Here is a 20803-nt window from a genome sequence, read left to right on the forward strand (position 1 = left end):
CATCTAGAAGTAACACAATGACAGAACATATGACTATTTTGGTCATGGGTTTTATACACTTAGTGTAAGATAAACCTAGAAAGAAAATATCTTAATGGGGGTCTGTGGTCTAATATGTGTCAATTTAGGGGTCCTTGATGTGATAAAGTTTGAGAAAACTGCTTTAAAGGGTCACAAAAATACTGAGTTTAAACCTAAATGTTGTCACCTAAGTTTGTCCTGAAATTAATTAATGTTAGGTTATTTACATATTAACACACTATTTATGCACAAAATGTTACATTTACATTAGCCTACAGCTTTTGCATCATGATGTAATTATTATTTAAACATTTCATGTGTTTTAGTGCCGTGAACCCCTTTGGGGTTTGAAATATAAATCACATCCCGCTGCGCTCACATTTGGTCTGGCTGCAGCCTGGAGCCACACTGATCAAATGACGTGAGTGGTTGACGATGCTAAATGACAGCACTTGAAATAGCCTACCTGCCATCCTACTCACCCACTTGCTGATGCGATCACGACCACGTTCACAGCGTTTCAGCACCGCGGCGCGCAGGACAGCTCCTCCGCCTTTTTGTCCTCCAGGACGATAATCTGCGGAGAAAAGTGGAACTCAACGCAAAAAACAACGTTTCTCATTTCTTTTGTTGGCTGCATTTTTTTCACTTTAAGGATCTCGAACTTTAAAGAAGAGATGGATATTGATCGTCCTGCAAATGTGTCATTTTTTGATTTCGTTGGAGGAGTTCAACTTCTCCAGGGGGAGGACACCAGGACAGCCATGCCTGTCATCCTCATCGGGATCTGCGTGTCCGGAGCGGTTGGGAATTTGCTCGTTTTGCTAATTTTCATCCGTGACTTTAGAAACGGAAAGGGCTCAGAGGTGAAAGCGCTCCTCGCCTCTCTTGCCTCCACGGACTTGGTGATCCTGCTGTTGTGCGCCCCCGTGCGCGCCGTCACCTACTACAAGCAGACCTGGACCTTGGGGAGCTTTGTCTGCAGCACTACGGACTGGTTCCAGCACTCTTGTGTGGTTGCAAAAACTTTAATCCTTGCAGTCACCACCAGAGCCAAACACACTATTGTTCCCAGAACCGCCACGGGTCCACTTTACAACCCAACGTGGATTCACGGAGCCCTGGCGTTCATTTGGATTTTGTCAATGATGTTTCCGATTCCCCAGATGCTTTTTGCCTCTACGGTGCAGCATGGCCGCGACACTATTTGCGTCTCTGAAATGCCAGTGTGCGCGTCTGACTTCATGAGTTTCTTCTACAAGATTTATCCAACTGCGACCTATGTGGTGCCGGTCATCTTTACAATTGCCTACTACACAAAAACGCTGCACACTGCGGTGAATCACGCACCAAGCCCGCAGCATCAGAGCAAGGTTATCCTGGTTTTACTGTGTCTGAGTGGCGCCCTCGGGCTCATGCTGCTGCCAGAGTGGGGGACATTCACCTGGATAAGGCTCGGGTATAACAAACCTCCCGTCGGTTTGATCATCTTTGCGCAAGTCCTCCTTTACGCATGCAGCTCCCTGTCTCCGGTGATCTTAATGACCATGTACGACGACGTGCGCCAAGGACTGATCACCATCTGGTTCATCGGGACCTGCAGAGGCCCAAAGCACCTCCCCAGGATCAAGTGTCCAAAAACGGAGGGGAACGGAGCAGAACTCGGAGCCAACGCCGTCGCCAACGCGGTGTCACAGGAGAAGGAGAAGACCTTCCCAGATGTGGAGCACTTTTGGACAGGGCGCAGAAACACACACGTCGAGGAGGAGCAGGATCCGGTTCCGTGGGAGAGAGAGGAGAAAATGTTGTAGTGAATCAGATGTGTCTTTTTTAGCAGAAGATTTCAACTTGTTCTCAACTGGTTTCTAGTGTGTTGACCCACAGTGCAGACCCTCGTTGAACGGCTGTAGCGGCCTGTTTGATGTCGTGAGCTTGATTAGATGTAAACTAAACTTGTACACTATCATGTTTTGATGTTACACATGTTTCTACTATCTATTTTGAATATTCTTGTCTGCAGTATTGCTGCACTGTCAAGTAGAGCACCTTTAATAGCGGAGGTTTGTACAAATATGAAGCCAATATTTAAAATATCCAGGAAACTCGAGCATCAGAGGAGTTGTTGTGATCGTGTAAGTGTGATGCATAACATGGATATTAAAACATTCTCAAATATGGACTGCTCTGTTTTTTTCCCCAACGGCTATAAACACACCCAGTCTACCTTAATCACGGATGAAATATAATTCTACCATCAAATCTCTCCATTTAATTCAGAAGGTTATGAGATGAAATGCACTGTGCAGTCAGAGATCATTTCTCCATATTAAATTCACAACTAATCCATCTGCACGTTTCAGGTCAAGTTAATCATGGTATTTCAGTGCAAGCAGCAGTTTGGCAGTTTTAGGGAGTAGTAGTGTAAAAGCAGGTCAGTATCCATGTCTTCATCATGTCAGCATGAATGACTGCAGAGTCTCAGTCACACCAACAGAGACTTCAGGACGTTTTGATTTAACTGTTTACACAAATGTGTGAATGTCTGGTAACACTTTATTATATTAACCTGTAATAATACATAATTTATTTGCTGATTATATATTGTTTTGTTGATCTGAATCTTCAATCGAAAGTTAGAAAATAGTCAAGTCGTGAGATGTTGTTGAGTAAATATAAAGCAGCAGAAAATGTAAAAACTCAAGTACAACTCAAAACAGTACAAAAAAGTACAGCACTAAATTAAGTTACTTTCCACAATGTTGAATAAGTAGTAGATAAACATTTAAAGGGTTTATAGCACAATAGCGTTTTAAATGTAGTTGCAAGCATATATACATAAATAACCACTTACATCTGCTTAAAAATACATATGGCTTATAAATGCTAAATAGTGAAGTGAAGTACTGACTGTATGGGTTGGAACTACATGATATGGGTTCTAATAAAACATTTTATGTTTGCATACTGCTTACAGATGACAAATGGGCAGGGTTAAAGTGAATATTTGAAGTTTTGTCACATCTTATATATTCAAGTATTTAGTTACTTACAACATAATAAAGGCAGATAAAGTATATAAAAGTACAAAAAAAAGGTGATATAAATGTCTCTGAGTCATTACCAAAGCCATTATTAGACAACGTGAGCTTGAGTTAATTTTGATTTCCGGTGTAGTTACAGGAAATTGTTTTGGTGTGATGAATAGTTGATGTCCAGATCCCCACCACGACCACCACCACACATGACCTGCGTTAACAGTTGAACCTTTCAGTGGTCGTGAAAAGAATCCTGCTTTTAGTCATCTGTGTGTTTACCAGTAAAGCAGCGACCGCCTGTGGCTCTAACGCCCCAGCAGATTTGACATTTTAGTCTGCCTGAGTGAAAAGAAAGGTTACAGGTTGAAGAGAAAAAAAACAAGCCTCTAAAGCTCTTCAGCATGATTGTGCTCCTGCACATAATATATTCATTGACAATAGACCATGTCTCCCAGTGTCTGCCCTTGGGTCACTTGGTTTTTCATTTTATGATTCACTGTATTTCTGGAGTTCTCCATCATAGTAGGATATTACACTGAATAACAGGCATAATTTTTAACAGACAAGACTGCAGAATTAATTTACCCACATTTAAGTCCTATATTATTCTCCTTCGTTAATTAAAGATAGAGACGCTGTCTTGCTGATGACAGTGTACTCATAACATTTCACAAAATAAATTACAATGTCCATCCATCCATCCATCCATCGTCAACCACTTATCCTGCGTACAGTGTCGCGGGGGGAAATTACAACGTAAGGAAGGTAAAATGTAAAAATGCTGACTGACTTAAAAACTGTAAAATAAACTGACACACTAAATGCAACAAAACATTCAGAGCAGGAACCTGTGATTTACAGTTTGATAAGATAAGATGAGATAGACGTGAGGTTTTCACAGTTGTCACATTATTCTTAAGGTCATACATATATATATGGTCAGATGTTCACATAAACATGCATGCCCTTACAGTACATATGCTGTACTCGCAACACATTAAATATTCACACATTGTCTGAGTGTGTACATGTGTTTGTATACATAATCTAAATGCACACACATCTATGTCTTATTTTTATTAATGCTGCCATAGAAGAAGGAACTGACTGAACCTGCTGACTGATAACTCATACAACGTGAGATCTAAGGTACAATACAATATAAAGTAGTAAATATAAAATGTAATATCAAAAGTCAAATGACTCAGGGGTTGAACCAAGCAACAGATATGTAATAACATAATCTAATCTAATGTAACAGCATATATAAACTTTCAGTCCGGGCCGTAGCTACAGTTGAGGCCATGTCCTATTGTTCAAATTTTAACAAACTTACTTACTGCATCAGTGTAAAAAAAAACAAAAACTTGTCTGGATAAAATGTGCTCAACATTTATAAAATTTTCTTGATTTAAATCAGAAAATACCCTTTTGAATGTTTGTGTTGAGAGATGAAATTGACATAAAGGATGAATTAACATTATTGCTGAATACATTTGGAAAACATTATATAAATATTTAGATACAGAACTGAGTGGACTTGCACTCATGCTGACCTTCATATTTCTAGAAGCCTGACTGCAGATCTGCTTTCAATGTTTATGACATTTATACAGGTTATAGCCTGCTTTTAACAGAGGCCAGTGTTAAAGAATATCTTATGTTGTCTGGCAGGCGATAGCAAAAACTCAGAGGGTAAATGTGGCTTCACCAGCTTTTGATTTAATCCTTGAAAAAAAAAAAGTAAAGGACAAGATCTGACATACTCTTGCTTTTATTAACCAGGCCATTTATAACTTTGTAGATAAGCAGTAGGACAGTAAAGATCATTTTAAAGATCACCAGACAGAAGAAACACTTCAGTTTTGAATAGCTATCTAATTTACTTGAAATTGAAATTTGAGGAAATTTCAGATCCAAAAAGCTTGTTTGAATTCAAATGACCTACTCTGCTGGGTATATTAGCAAATGGGCGGAAGAGACAAAAATTGAGATTCTCAAGAGGATATCTGCACCTTTAAGGGGATTCAGATTATTTTCTGTAAATATGCTATACACTGTTTATTTAAATATATATTTATTCATACGTGTGTGTGTGTGTGTGTGTGTGTGTGTGTGTGTGTGTGTCTGACTGAAATGTATTTACCATTTCTCCCCTTAACCCCAATAGAGAGCTGACCTTTAACCCTGAGGGTGTTAGTGCATGTGTGAGATGCAGACCAGACCCAGATCACAAGCACTTACAGCACAGGCAGACACAACCTTTTTGCACTCAGCAGAGGATGGAGTCTAGATCAGGACACTTCCTCTCAACCCAGAGGGATCTGTGATCTGTGTCTCCTTACTGATCCCTCATCCCTCACACTGAAAGATACAGCTGTGGTTGACTGAAAAGAAACTAGCCACTAAACATCCCCCTCTATCTCATGAAAGCCAACTCTAACAGTTTAATTAGATGTTTAATGTTCTCCATATCCCAGTGTCTCGGAAGGACTTATAAATTATGTTATGTAATGTTTTGTAATGCAGGCACAATGGTTCACTAGGCCATTTAAGCATAATGCTGGCATAAAAGATATTAAATTGCCTTTGGGGGATAAAGTCCATAAGGTCCTATTTCCACTTTACATGTATGGTTTACAGAGGAGCATTCACATAGTTAAATATTCCAATGAAAGCCATCATCATTCGTGTAGCCGTGAGCTACTTCCTTTGTTTGTTGGGGGTTGGCCGTCTCTGCTAAAGACTGAACTGATGAACTTTAACCAAGCTCTGAACTCTGACAGCTCACACTGCGCTCGCACAAAAAGAAAAAGCAGTCAGGTTCGATTAGCAGAAGGCAAAAGAAAAAAACAAGGTGTGATCTGATGGCTCCACAAACTGTAAGAAATCACTCATTTGGATCCCACAAGCTTGTGTTTTTGTACACCTTGGATGAACAGGGTTGGGTTGTCAGAGATACAACTTGTTCTCAATCATCTACTCAACATTCGAAGTACTTGTACTTTTGTTAAGTCTTTTTGACAATGATTATTGTTAAAAATGTTCAGGTTTGGACTGTTCGTTGGACAAAACAAGCATTGTGAACGTGTCACTTTGGGCTCTGGGTAAACCAAACAATCAATTAATTAAGAAAATAATCAGTAGATTAGTCATTAGCGAAAATGTTCATTAGTTGTGTCTTAATTGTTCAAAATGCAGTAAGAGCTTTTACATAAATACATTAATAATAATTATCTAATAATCTAACATGTAATAGTAAAACAGTCACAGGGTACTTTTTTCTGCATTGAGTACTTTTACTTTAAATAATTTAAGTACATTTTCCTGATTATACTTACATACTTTCACTTAAGTAACATTTCCAATGCAGGACTTTTACTTGCAGCTTGTACTTGTACTTTATACTTTTATGTATAAAGGATCTGAATACTTCCTCCATCACTGCCAAACTGAATCACAGCTAAAACCAGAGTGGAAACATTTGTGTGTTGCTACTTGAGAATCTTACGTCAGGTTTTCTTTCCGGAGTGCTGTAGTTTTAAAGCTAACGGCCTCTGAAAAGAGTACGGTCCTGCTCTTTTATTGAAATGTATGTAGGCTATGGTGTTTTTTTCCTCCCCACTCAACCGTGATGGATTGTGGCTGCTGCCTCAGGCTCTCGCTGCGCCTTTATCTGTATCCTCCTTTCTGCTAAGGATGGTTTTCCCTGCAAGATATGAAATGTTTGAAGCAGACTTGAGTAGGACTCACTAATAGTTTTAGCATTTGTTCTGAGCGGCATGTAGAGCTACAGGGGGGAGGGATTTTACCATATAAAGATATATATTTTCACATTCCTTTTAAAATTTGCAGCATGTTGTAAGCCCTTCTCCATCTGTCGTTTTGTCAGGTGAAATCCAGTCTTTTATGGTTTCTACTCTGTTTCTGTATTACTGTGTCAAAAGGAGTCCACCAGGTGATTCAGCTACATTTTTGGATGCTTTTAATTACTGACAGACAAAAAATGTATACAACCCTGATAATTAACTGTCCACTCTGGTGTCTAGACTGCATGCCTATTGTGAGCAGTGCTTTCATCAAGAATCTTGAAAGGAGTCATCCTCACAATTGTCTCATTTTCATAAAACATGTTTTTCCTGCTCTATAGCCTACAGTCATGATTCAACCGTAATTCAGCTCGCATTTGCTTTTCTAAACACCCACTGTCTTCTGACTCTCCTGGGAAAAAATCCTGTGGCAGTGAGTGACATGCTGTACATTTACAGTTCAGTTGTTCCAAAACAAACACAAGATGCTGAACAGTAATAGCCCCCATGGCTGAATGGACAAAGACATGGGCGCCACCTACATGCAGAAACAACAAAAAGAAATGGAGATGTCACAGCAGCGCCACCCACACAGTTTGACTGACAGGTGATCTCTGGGAAGTGCAGTGCAGAACGACCACAGTAATGAGCTCTGAGCACCAAAGAGGCCAAGAATATACCACAAGTCACTTTAGGAAGGTGAAATTATCTAGAGTTTTGAGGTTGGAAACATAAACAGGTACTCCAGCACTTTAGTAATGTACCTCCATAAAGTTGAAGAATGTGCAAAAGGCTGGTTAAAAGGTCAAAAGCTCTGAAACTCCTGCATCCTACATTTCCCATAATACAGTTTGATAGCCTTTGTTTGAGCCCCCCCTGCCTGGTAAACGCACATGTCGTGAAACTCCACATCCTCAGTTTGCTATGCATGTTTCTTTTAATGATGTGTAGCCTCCAAACGCACACAAACAAAACCAAATCTAATAGATAGTTCTCCAGACGTGACAAAGCCAATGCAGCTGTTAGGCACATGAGCAGGTGCAAATTAAGTTAAAATATTCTGATCGACATACCAACAATAACAAACAAGTGTGCTGCAGGGCAATTAATTAAGATTCAGGTTGGTAAGATTTAGTCAGAGAGAATACGCCCAGTAATATAACACTGTGGCCTCACAGAAAGAAGGTGCTGGGTTCAAACTCAGGTCATGTGGATGTTGCATGTTCTTCCCATGTCTGCATGGGTTTCTTCTGGATACTCAGGTTTCCCCCACCATCAGGAAACATGTAGGTTCTGTGGTCAGTGCTACTGACCAGGGCACTGGCAAAGATGTAGTGTTGGTCACCGGGCGCTGTAAAGAGGTTGCCGCTGCTCCCATGAGGGATGGGTAAAATGCAGAGAATGAATTTTGCTATTGTATGTAACAATAAAGTACTTTTACCTCACCTGTCTTTTGTATCTAAAAACTTAGTTTAACTTGCATTCATCGATTGCACATTTTATTTGTAATTATTGATAATAAATTAATTCAATGTCCGCATGGGAGGGCAGTTGTTTTTGCCTTCCAAAGATGCGGGCATACAGACTGCTCTAAAGAGGAGTAGTGCTTCCCATGAAGAGTAAACTGATCTTCATGTGTACAATATGTAAAGTGTTACATTAAAATCAGAAACACTCTTCTGTTGCTTCAAATTAGGAATTGGGTGAATCACTGCAAGTTAACTGCAGAGGTAAATGCACAATGGAGCTGTAATCATTTTAACTTCTGTACTTGTAATTTAATGGATGGACTGAGAGCAAAATTGTATATACATATAAAAAACTTATTGTACAATTCATACAAAATGGCTGGATCTCTATTTGTTTGTGTAATAAAACACAGCTGTTTTGATTACCCATAATGCCACAACTCAAATTATATATTGAAGCATAAACTGAGGTAGCTTCACATGACTTCTGTCCCAAAAACAAACAAAAGTGAATCAACAAATACATTCTCTGTCATTTTAGAACCCTGCTTCTTCGTTCAGCAGCAACTCAACTGCTAAAATTAGTGTCTACCGTCAACCTGATGGTTTAGCAGCAAACATGATTTTGCCCTCTTTGCATCATAAATCTTTGAGAGATGTGGTTTCACTTAAGGCAGAGCATTCAACGTCTATAACGCAATAAAATCTGAAGGGTTTACAGACACTTTCACAGTATAAAGAGCATGCGGGCCTAATCATGTAAAAACCTTTACATGCATGCAGTGCAATCAAATATCTTAATCTCTTTTTAAGAGTGCTGCAGTTTAATGAACAAACATCCTCTCAGATGCCATTTTCTTTCCCATAATTCTCCAGTAATTCAGATTAGTGGCATCCTGTTCATGTTAACTTACAGAGACAGTAAATTAAATAAGATTATTTCACGCAAAGATGGATCTCCTGTTAATACAGATCATTGGAGGCACGCTCATTTCATTCAGGAGGGTGAAAAGGAAATGTGTTTTTTAATTCATACTGCATGTTAATGCACAATCACACAGTGGACTTCTCCTAACTCAGTGAGTAAGTAAATGACGCCACCTTCTGGTTTTGAGTGAGCATAGGCTGGGATTTCACTTGAGTGTCATGTTCCTGCTCTGCTGCAATAAACTTGTGTTTTACTCATAATTTAAAGTTATATAACAATTAAGTTCATTATTTTCCTAGACACTGGGAAAATGGAGACTATATCACCTACTGTTTTACCATTCCCTAGCATGGTATCAAAAAAATCTTATCTTATTTCCATTGGAAAGATTTCAAGTATCAAGTTTCAAGAATATGTCAGGAATAATGGTAATAAAGTGTAAAAATAAGATTCAAACAAACAAACAAACAAACACAGTGGTGTGGTATACACAGAAGGAATTATGGATTAAGGATGAGGGTACGTAGTAATAATAAATAAACAAATGTTTCCACTGCAGTTGCTTATAGTTGTTGCACACCGATCATGATTAAATGTGGATTACATTTGAAATCTGTGCTACATACTAAAATGCATCTATGTATAAACATAATTACAATAATAGCACAAATCCCATACTTTATTCTACTACTCAACTACATTTCTGCAGTTATAGTTACTCTGCCATTAATACTTTAATTAAAAAAAACCTATGATTTGATTATTACTTGGTGATGTGTAACAACTATTTTACTGCTGTTGGTAGAGAGGGAGCTCATTTTTACTTCGTATTTCAGAAGATCATCAAACATTTTGTATGTAAATTCTTAATCCATAAAGTAACTAGGAACTGTAGCTGTTAAATAAATGTAATGGAGTAGAAAGCCCAGTATTGTCGTTCTGAATTGTAGTAGAGTAGAAGTATGAAGTGGCATGAAATTGACATATTCAACTACAAGTACCTCAAATTTGTACAGTACTATTCCACCACTGTCTCCTTTAATCCCTCCCCTCTCTCTCTTCTTCTCTCTGTGTCCATGTGCACGGATTAGGATCAGGGATTAGAGACAGATGTAAACCAAAAATCGAGATCCAACCTAATTCTCCGGCCATGTCATCACAGCACACGAAAGGTCACGGTTAGAGTCAAGATTAAGCACACTCCGCCTTCTTTTTTTTTTTACAGCCTGGGCGAGCTCCTATTGGTCCACTCTTTGATTGACGGCCCCTTTGTCCAATCGGAGTAGAGAACTGGGACCTTATGGGAGGATCGCTGCACAGATGTGTGCGAGAGGAAGACAGCGCAGGTTTTATAGCGAGAGCAGCGTTAGAGAGGGAGTCACCAACTGCTGAGGCACCAAAACACGAAAGGTGAGCACTAGATTATGTGACATTACGATAAATTAATCTAAATAAAGTGTGTAATTACATAGAAATTATGTTTCATTGTACATTTTAGTCGGTAATTTACCAGCAGTGAGAACTCAGGAAACGGCGGTGGTATTGACGTTAGCTAAGTTAGGTTGTGTCGTGTTTTCCAGTTTAATGTTACCTTCGCTTTTATTAAACTGCTGTCTTAATTCCTCTTCCATAGCTTTAATTGGGGATATTTCATTTTATATCTGTCACGTAGCAGTCTCGGTCTTCCTTGTTGTCTGTGTGCAGCCTTTTTATTATTCCCAACCTTCTTTGTCAGTTTTTTAAACCACAAATGCTATTGGAAATACTTTACAGGCAGGTATCACTCTCTGTGGTCCTCTTACAACCTTCTTAGTCAGTTGTTTTACCCAAAATTAGGCCTGAAAAGTATATTTTACAAAACATATAACTACTTTACAGACAGGTATGTATCTCTATCGTCCATGTTGTTTGTGTGTGGCCCTTTTAAGTTATTGTCAACCTTCTTTGTCACTTGATTTAACCTAAAATACTCTTGAAAAGTATATTTCACAATACATTTAAATACTTTACAGACAGGTATGAGTCTCTGACATCCTTGTTGTTTGTGTGCGGCCTTTTAAAATTATTCTCAACCTTCTTAGTCAGTTTTTATACTCCAACACGGGCTTGACAAGTTATTTTTCTCTTGCCAACATATACCCTATATCTCTACTCTCACTTCTTGTCAACTCTTGCAAGCTTCCTGAGACTAAAATATAAGTAAAACTTAAGAAGCAGCTGTTCCTAGATTTTATGTAACCAGATCTGTTAAGCTTGAAATGTGACCCAGAGTCTCGGAAAGCCAAGGAGACTGGGAAGAACAGGACAGTCATGGCCCGCCAGTTTAGAGGTCATGTGTTTGGCTCTGGTCTGCATACTTCGTCCTTGTTTCAAAGTCCTTTTTTCTCGTCTCACACCACCTTCCTTGTCTTGTTAATCTGCGACCTGTCATCACTTTACACTTAGATGCATGCTAAAAAATAATACGCACTCAAACTTCCCACATTCCTCCTAAGGCCTGAACACAACTCAGTATGTGTACCTGACAGGCTGTGTGGGTCAGGTAAACCATGGCCTCTAAAGGGCTAATGATACAATGAGGAAGACTTTGCCCTTTGGTTGCTGCCTTTTACATTTCCATTTCCATTATGAGACAAAGCTAGACGCTGCTACGTTTACACTAAACTTAAACGTATTGCTCTGTTTGATGTGGCCGAGGATGACAGATTATCCTCTGAAAACGTTCCTCCTGACTGAACCTGACAACAGATTACTCCATCTCACTATTTAGGTACAAACAAAATGAAGATTTAAAGGTGTATTCTATACAAAAAAGTACGTCCAAGGTTTCTAATTTGACCCTGAAAAGCCATAGGAATGTATGGGTGTGTTTGAAGCACGACGTTTGAGATTTTTTTATGCGGCACATTTGAGTTCAGATATTAAACTGCAGTCTGGAGTTGATTAATCAGTTACTAGTCAGGGCCTGTTCACCTTCTTCTTGTTCAACCTTGAAATGTAGGAGTGTTGTCCTCCCCTTCAAAAAGACAAAAGGGTTGGCACGTAATTAAAAAAACAAAACAAGAAAAGTTTCTCTTAAATGAAAGGAAATTTTAATTCCCCCCCACCCCACACACAGCTGCAGGCCTGCTGATATTCACTTTTACTTTCGGTTTCATTGAGTAAAAATCCCCATACTGTCTGTGATCACTGCAGACATCAAAAGTTCCAGTTTCATCAGTGTGGGTTTTTTTTTGGGTACTTTCCTTTTATACAGTCTGAGGTACTTACATGAGATCTTACATGTAGTAAAAGGGAATATGGCCAAGGCGCTTTGCCAACTGCAGTGGTTTCTGAGATGTAGGCGTGTGTATTGAATTACCTCATTGCAAAATTACACCATACATCTTTACTGTCTCTGTGTTTTTGTCCACTCTCTTATTTCACAGATGTCGTTTGCCAGGGACCAACTGTACAAAGGATACTTGCGGCGCAAAATGCCGATCATTTCGTCCACGGTTAAAGTGAGACAAATAGTGGCCTATCTGCCTTGCCTGACTGATCACGACAGGGTAGGTTTCATTAGGTATATGGAACTTGAACTAGGCTGGGGATTGTTTGAATAATATTGGAATAATATATTCTATCTGTACTGTGTCCACATTTTTCTACAGCAGTTCCAATACAATACCTGGGTTTTGCACTGTCTCTCACCAGAGAAGGCATTTTATGAGTTTTGCAGCCACAATAGGTTTCCCTACGTGCTGTGAAGGGAATGGTGAGGCGAGGGTTATTCTGTAGTTTGCAATCTACCACCTCGCCACTAGATGCCACTAAATCCTACACGCTACTCCTTTAAATCAAAGTTCTCAAATATTAAATGTTGTTTAAACAAAAGCAATTTTTTCTTTAATTTTAGGAAAACATAGAGGCAAAAAGAGAGGTTTGCGGGAACTTTGACAGCATGGTGCTTCTTCTGGACTGTCTGAAGAGGAGAGAAAACTGGCCAGAGCAATTCATCGAAGCATTGGAGGCGTGCGATCATCCAACTTTAGCAGCTGAGATTAGAGCAGAATACAATGCTTTGAGAGGCATCAACAGTAAGTCAACATGTACCTATTGTATTATAGTGTAGAATTTAATGTAATAATTTCCTTTGTGTCTATGCAAAGACTAAACAGATTTTATCACTACCTCAAACTAATTCTCTAAAAATATTTTAGTAGTATAATAGATATTGTAGTAATATTTTACCCTTACCGAAGTTGATATTCTACTGAAGTTTATTGGACTACCACACAGTGTGTTAACAACCTCACTTTCAGTGTAGCCTTCGTTTTGAACTGGACCAAAATGTTTGTTGAATTTTGTGTTTGTGGCCAAAAATTGTACTTTGCATCTTAAGGTCCCACATTGTCATTATTATTAAATATACTGCACTTTCTGGTTGAACCAGAAAACACATTAAATATACTCTGCATAGTACATTGCAACCATTTGGAAACAAAATGCACTCTTTGAAGAAACTTAAATTTTTTGGTCTAGAGTGTCCAAGGTGTATGGCCATTTCTATTCACAAATGCATCGACTGTTCACAGGCGGGCAAGTGTACTCCGTTGCACAGACAGCTTTGTAAGCTCATTAATACAGTAAAGCAAAACTGTGTCTCCTTGCTGCCTGTTCTTCAGAGTTTACTCACATTTGTGAGTTGTGAGAAAGATGTGTGGGAGAATGCTGACCTCCTTGGCCGGAGCATGAAGCTTCAAATTCCTAAATTCCTAGACCCATAAATTGTCTGGGTAAGATATACTGTATGTATTATGGATATCCGTAAAGCCTAGTTCACACTACACTATTTTAAGCCTGATTTGCTGGTAAATCAATGATCGATCGGTGGTCGCCAGTCGTTATGTTATATATTACACAACAATGCATCAAAACGGCGTTCCGACACATTTCATTTCACACAAGCCAGATATCTAGCATACCAAATCTCTGGAGGAGTCGTCCGACCCAACATCCACATCCAGCCAATGAGTGCAGGCAGCTGGCAGAGCAGGCAACTACTTTTTCACTGCAAAACACTTTTTACTCACCTCCAGCTCTCTGTAGCACAGATGATCCCTGCTACCTGCGTGTGCTAATCCATTCTCTCACCCATATTCTTTGTCTTTATAATGTTTATAATATTAAACAGCAGCTGTTTTATGTGTAGGTTTGCGTCATTTCCCATTTCACATGTATTTTCTTAACAAAACATGGCTTGGAGACCAGCTGTCGGGTGACACTGCCACTGTCAGCTCGTGTAGTGTGTGATCCCCTGTCATTGATCAGTCAGGTAGTGTAAACGCCACAAAGACATCAAGACTGCACGAGCCTTAAGTAATATAATGCACATTGAACACATAAGTGTAAGTGGAAATAGCAAGTAGCTTCACACACACACACACAAAACACACATTACAAATAGAAGAGCAAGGAGAAACATCATTACATTAAAAAGGTCACTACAGCAAATGCTTGGATTTCACATAGATTACATAGTTTTTATTTAGTTAGGAACTTTATTGTCCACATTGTGGAAATTTGTCTTCCCTTTCACCACACAGCATTAAAAACAATAAAAGACAAATGACAATAGAAGACAAACAGTATCATTTTTGAGTAGGGATTTCTTGCACTCCTTCACCTACTTCCAAGGTGCATGGAGGAAGGGAAGAGTTCTGGCAAGGTCAAAACTCCAACAACACTTGTTGTATAAAGAACAACTTTATTGTTATACCCACGTGTTTCAACTTGTGGCCTTCATCAGGGTCATCTCACAAAAAACAAATCTAAATACAGTACAAATAAAGAGGGGGAAGTGCTGGGTGTTTATAACATCATAAGGAAGCTGCATTTAGCTTTATAACTGCATTTAGCATATAAAATTTATTGTTATACACATATTTCGATGCCTCCTACTTGTCTGTAACATCTCCCCGCAGGTGCTTATATTCTGGAAAGCTTTACTTTTTATATTTACTGTGTCTTGGGCTACACTTTTCTACTATTCTCTGAAGTTTCAATGTATCCCTCGATCCCTAATTTTTTTTATTCACTAATATATTACATGAGTATGATTATAAGACATCAGAATCATATATCAAACATGAGGTTTTGTGTTATTTTTCCACAAAATGCTGCAGGGAATAGCCTGTTGTATGTTTGCTGGGCTTCCATGCTGATTTGTCTGACATTAGAGATTCCAGTAAATGAGAAATTATTTACTGGATTGTTTCTGGGTTAGCTAGTCCCTCAGGAGCTTCAGTCAAATGCATTCAAAATGAAGGTAATTGACAACATTGTTTGCTTTGCCCTAGATTCAACCCCCAGCTCCCCTCCAATGACTGTCGTCAGGGCACACGTCCATCCAGCGCCATCTGCCAGTCATCTGTCCCTCCCAGGGGGTGTTGGAAACAGTCAGGCTGCTGTTGCTCCACCAGCTGAAGCATCAGCTCCTCCACAGCCAGCTGCCCAGGCCCCACCCCCTATGGAATTGCCTGTGACACCACCAGCCCAAGTTCCTGTGGCTGTATCCTTACCTGAGCCTGTCCCTGAGCCTCCACAGTCAGCTCAGGTTGAAGTGGCCCCTCCTCCACCCACACCTCCACCTTCCCCTGAAAGCCCACACACTCGGGCAACTACAACCCCACCGCCTCACAAGACGATTACCTTTCACCAGGAGCCAGTGGAAAACTCAGAATCTGACATCCTGGATATCTCTGGTGGTAATGCTGTGATCCCGAATCAGGTGAGTGCAGGAAACAACAAAGCATTGATCAAGTCTGTGGCCACTCCTCAACCGCCCCATCCTGTTGAACAGTATCAAACAGACACTCCATCCCGCCCTGACCCAGCAACCACCACAGAGGTCAGGCCATCGCAGAGTCCCTCTCCAACTCAGATAAACTCAGATGTGACCGATGGATCCTCTTTCCCCATGATGACCCCAGAGAAGCCTCCAGTCCAGGACACCACCCCTCCTGTGGACAAAAAATCTGCTGTTGTCCTGCAGCCTGAAGAGACTTCTGAACCTCCTGTTACACAGGTGAAAACCAAAATATGGTAATTTTAAGATTTACTAACAAAGAAACAGAAAATCCCACACTGTGTCAGTGTCTTGTACTTACTCTTTTTGGTATCGGTCCATAAACCTTCATTAGGATAAATGTAAGATTTCCATCAGAGGAACAGGTGACAAAATGTTATTACAAAGTTCATCAGAGCGTCTCAACGGCAAAAACATTTCATGAAACAAACATGAAATTTCTCCGGCTGTTGGTCAGTCCTCACACCTTCACCAGGTAAATTGCGATACTGAATACATTTAAATTGAATTTGCCCAAATGACCCAGATATTCAAAGCAAAAGTCTTATAGACGGATTGCATTCTGGTGTATTTTTGGCTCCTTTGGGTGCTATAGTTGATATTTATTTTTCCTCTGAAATTATTACTTTTCTCAGAACCTCCATTTATCTTAACAAGAACTATCTGAACTCGGGGCGGGCAGTATGGCCATGAAATAGCATCACAGTATTTCAGGGTATTTCTGCAATAATGATTTTCTTGACAGTATGGTGAAAAACTGAAAAGATTTTTGGGTTTGAACTCAAAAAAGCTGTTGAACTGAGCTCTCCTTGCTGTAATTGTTGGGTCTCCTTGTACTCACCAGAGTGCTTCTGCTTGAGGTGGTGAAATTTGTTTGACTACCAAATTTGTATTGTTTAAGTGTTTGTGAGGAAAGACTTAAAGTTACACTGTTAAGATGTCCTGTGAACGAAGTTATATTTACGGTCATTGTTTCTGACCAGAACACATTGTGTGTCAACCTTGAGGCCAAACAAATGTTTGCTTGCTTGCCTTTTTTTTTAGTAGAAAATACTCTTACCAGTTTTTTAGGTACATCTGCGCAAATGAGAGGAACCTCATGCCTAACTCTATGAAAAGGGGCAGACTGGGGCAAAGAAATGGCCTAGGAATTTGTCCCTGGTCAACCCACTCTCCAGACAAAGCATTTGTCGGGGCTCTGGGTCTCTAGAGACCTTTTATGCTTGCTTTCTTGAGAATTTTATGCAAGTACAGTACATGCCGAAATGAGCCATTAAAATACGTTTTAGCTAAGCCTTTGAGTATAATAAATTGTACATTCAAGCCTCGTGGCTGTCCAGGCCATGCATCTGCGATTTAAATGAAACTAGATCATTGGTGCAATAAAATTTGTCTCTCTTCACTGTAGGACGGCTATTTTCTAGGAGTGCCGTCTTAGCAAAAAAGATCTCTGCTTTTGGCCATCCACATTTAGGCTAGGGGTTAGGTCGACTTTTCAGCTGTTTCATTATGTTCTGATGTGGAGTATGTGATGATTGACATAGCCCTGCCCCACCCCCATCTGGGCCAGTAACCATACACAATAGGCAAGTTGATGAAGGCACGTACCAATCGATTTTCAACTGAAGTTTTTTGTCTTTATATTAGCACTATGTGGTTTATCTCCCCAATGTCCCGTGGCCTACCAGGAAAACCCACTGGTACTCCCGATAGCCCTTGTCTTTGAAGTTTATAATGTTTATGAGATCAGTTCAACTACATTTTGAGGCAGTAGTCAGTTGTAGTGTTTTTGCTTGACTGCATTACAGCAACAGGTGTTCTTCGCATCTTGTCAAGCCACATTCACATATATGAGAATTAGATAGGATATTTGTTTAAAAAAAACAAACAAAAAAAACAGATTCCTTTAAGAAAAGAAAAACTTGACATGACTTATCATTTTCACCTGCAGGTTGTTGAAAGCAGCCCACAGACAGAAACTGCAGCTACAACATCTCCCCTACTTGGTGCTGCTGGGATAGACCCCTCTCTCTCTGATGAAAACACTCTGTGTCTTAGCAAACCTGAACAACTCCTCAGCTACTATCCACAAAATCATAACCCTGCTATCCCTGCACCCAGCTCACCGGTGGAGCCCTACTCGGGTAATAGTGAGCGTCTGGAATTTAGCAATGCTCCCTCTACCGTCGTTCCTGCATGCTCTGCTGTCAGCTCCACCATCGTAAATACAGTCTCTGCACTGCCATGCCAGGAAAATGGCATTGCTCTTAGCCATAACGAACCGGAGGAAAACCACTATGACTCTCCTTGTCAGAGTTTGGAAATGCAGGAGGTGCTGGAGAACGTGGTGCATATATCCGAGGAGCCATCTATCCTTAACCTAGACGGCCAGAGCTCAGGCCAACAAGCTCAAATCATCAACGGGGAAGCAGCCATAGAGATCACCTCTGCACCACTGCTATCCAGCAGCGCTGCTGAAACTATATCAAGTGTAAACACCTCCTCCAGTGAGAGCCACCACCCCTCTGAGCATACACCTGCTGTTATTTCACCAGAGTTGAAGACACTGCAGGAGGAGACGACCACCTCTCACACCCTGCCAGCTAATACAAAGTATATTCTGACCGCTGCAGGAGTAGGCGCCTTTGCACTTCTGATGGCATGGAAGTTTAAGAATTGAGGGGATTTAATATCTTTTTAAAGGAAGAGGGGATTAGGCTTTAAGGCTTTGGAGAGAGGATCTGAAGGGTATAGGGCCTTATTGTAGTCACTGGCCTGGGATGGTGTAATAACAGAAGACTTGCCAGACCTATGTTCATGTCATTAATTACAAGTCTGTTTTTAAGTTGGACAATATTTTACTGGTGAGCAAAAAACAAATCTACCCTTCTTTTTCTAGTTAGGAAAGTGAGTTGAGATCTCAGGTTATTTAAGCACTTGCTGCAAATATGCAGTTTGTAAAGGCTCCAATGCTGTGTATTAATGATGGCTGTCTGGCTGTCATCCAGTGATGATTAGTGTACCAAAGACTTGACTTTTAGTGGATGTGTCCTAGGGCTGAACAAATAATCAAAATATTATCAAATATGGCCCAGGTGCATTATTCAAATTGCAGGAAATGCAATTTTTTTTAAAGGTCAAATGTGTCACAAGTTAACAACATACCATTATAAAAGTTGTTGTGTCTCGGTAAATAGTATTGTTAAGAATACAGTCTGGACCTACTCTATATATTTATTATTATATGGAGCTAAATAAAAGTGAATTGAATTCTCCAGACATAAGGGAACATACTTGTTTGGTACATACCACAGCAAAAATCTCATCATCATAATCCTGTTTATATTTTTTTCACTGAAAAGGAATTTCAAAAATTACCACTTCCACTAAAATCATGACTCATATTACAATCACAGTATCTGTCAGAAATAATATCAATGTGATTGTTTTGCTAGTCGTTCAGCCCTAATCTGGGCTGTGAAAGAAAGTACAGCATCACACTTTTCTTTTAATGTTGATAGTGGGAAATGGTGCTGTAAAAGATTTCTAGTGCACTGTATTTATTTGTACATATATGTATATACAATATATAGACCTCTAATATGTATTTTAAGGAAGGCTAATGTGTCAAAAACACTCCCAGGCACCCATAATGGTTATACAGCACTCACGGAATCCGTAAGCTTTGCAAATGTATCTGGTTCATATTCTAGACAAGTTTCTATCTAACTTTTTCACCATGGGTGATAAGGGTTTTTTTTCATGGCGCCGTCCTGTTTCTTTGTGAGCCAGAATGACAAGTGGCAACCTTAAGCTACTTTATCATGACCGGCATGCTTATTGCTGATGTCTTCCGTTTTGATGTTTCTAAATGTATGATAAAATGTAGCTGGTGTAAACAAATAGTTTTTATGCAATGAGATGATGTTAAAATGTACAATAAAAATTTAGAAATTTGCTAATCGTGCTGCACTTGGCAGGTCCTTAAGGCACCCACTTTAACTTATTTTTCCCTAGGTTTTCTTCTCCTGAAATAGAAGTTTGACAGTATCATGCAAATAGCATTGTCAATACAAGAAATGTCTGTGTAAAGTTTTTATGCAATGTCTTCAGCTATGTACTTGGAGAATTCACAAGTTTGTCGGCTATAAAATTGTGATGTTTATTCCAACTTTATTGGACACACAGAACAAATGTGACAGAACAGCCTTAATAGGAATCCATTGCATTATTATTATTATGTAAAGACTTAATTGAAAAAAGTAAGTAAAATAAAAAATTAACAATGCCTTTTGCACTTTAATTACTCTACATTACTACTATATTATTCTCAGATTCAATGTAATTTATAAATTGAATAATGAATTATTCTAAAGATAGGATTCAGGAAGCTTGGACTAAATTTACCAAACAAAAGTATTTTGTTTACAATATATTGTATTTTTTGGCTCCTGTTTTCATAAAGCAAAATAACATTCTTATCTTTTCACTTATTTGCATCATTTGTTGGGTGAGCAAGGTGTTTTTAATAATAATAGAAGTGTTATTGAGATATACTGTAGCTATATCATCTAAGATTTTGTACATGTATTTGCTGCTTGTCTCAAGTAGTTATGCTCAAATCATATTTTCTACTGTGACTAAAACTGCAAGAGACAAATGACATCAACCTTTCTTTTATAGACTGTTTT

At 39.3% G+C, this 20803-nt stretch overlaps 2 protein-coding genes across 3 annotated transcripts; both read left to right on the plus strand.

Moving 5' to 3' along the window:
• The first annotated feature begins 477 nt into the window (after positions 1-477).
• LOC119910735 (G-protein coupled receptor 151) lies at positions 478-2158 on the plus strand. The gene has a single exon (XM_038729522.1). The coding sequence runs from the start codon at positions 699-701 to the stop codon at positions 1830-1832; it is 1134 nt and encodes a 377-aa protein (XP_038585450.1). The 5' UTR covers positions 478-698; the 3' UTR covers positions 1833-2158.
• Positions 2159-10577: 8419 nt separating this feature from the next.
• Positions 10578-20400, plus strand: mavs (mitochondrial antiviral signaling protein). Of its 2 annotated transcripts, XM_038728263.1 has the most exons (6): positions 10578-10672; positions 12691-12813; positions 13161-13341; positions 15604-16034; positions 16107-16331; positions 18064-20400. In XM_038728263.1, the coding sequence occupies exons 2-6, from the start codon at positions 12691-12693 to the stop codon at positions 18790-18792; spliced, it is 1689 nt and encodes a 562-aa protein (XP_038584191.1). In that variant the 5' UTR covers positions 10578-10672; the 3' UTR covers positions 18793-20400. The 2 variants fall into 2 exon arrangements, with proteins under 2 accessions (XP_038584191.1, XP_038584190.1); XM_038728262.1 differs by having other exon boundaries at positions 15604-16331.
• The last annotated feature ends 403 nt before the right edge of the window (positions 20401-20803 follow it).

The sequence above is a fragment of the Micropterus salmoides genome, unplaced genomic scaffold, assembly GCF_014851395.1.
Source record: "Micropterus salmoides isolate LMB-PRFRI ecotype aquatic unplaced genomic scaffold, ASM1485139v1 Ms_hic_scaffold_19, whole genome shotgun sequence".
In the NCBI taxonomy this organism is placed as follows: Eukaryota; Metazoa; Chordata; class Actinopteri; order Centrarchiformes; family Centrarchidae; genus Micropterus; species Micropterus salmoides.

What these genes read in the sequence shown, in the direction of transcription:
- LOC119910735 (XM_038729522.1), top strand. Translation starts at nt 699, where the DNA reads ATGGATATTGATCGTCCTGCAAATGTGTCATTTTTTGATTTCGTTGGA.
- mavs (XM_038728262.1), top strand. Translation starts at nt 12,691, where the DNA reads ATGTCGTTTGCCAGGGACCAACTGTACAAAGGATACTTGCGGCGCAAA. An exon ending in TGCTTTGAGAGGCATCAACA is followed by an intron (nt 13,342 to 15,603) that starts GTAAGTCAACAT and finishes GCTTTGCCCTAG; the next exon opens with ATTCAACCCCCAGCTCCCCT. An exon ending in CTGAACCTCCTGTTACACAG is followed by an intron (nt 16,332 to 18,063) that starts GTGAAAACCAAA and finishes TTTCACCTGCAG; the next exon opens with GTTGTTGAAAGCAGCCCACA.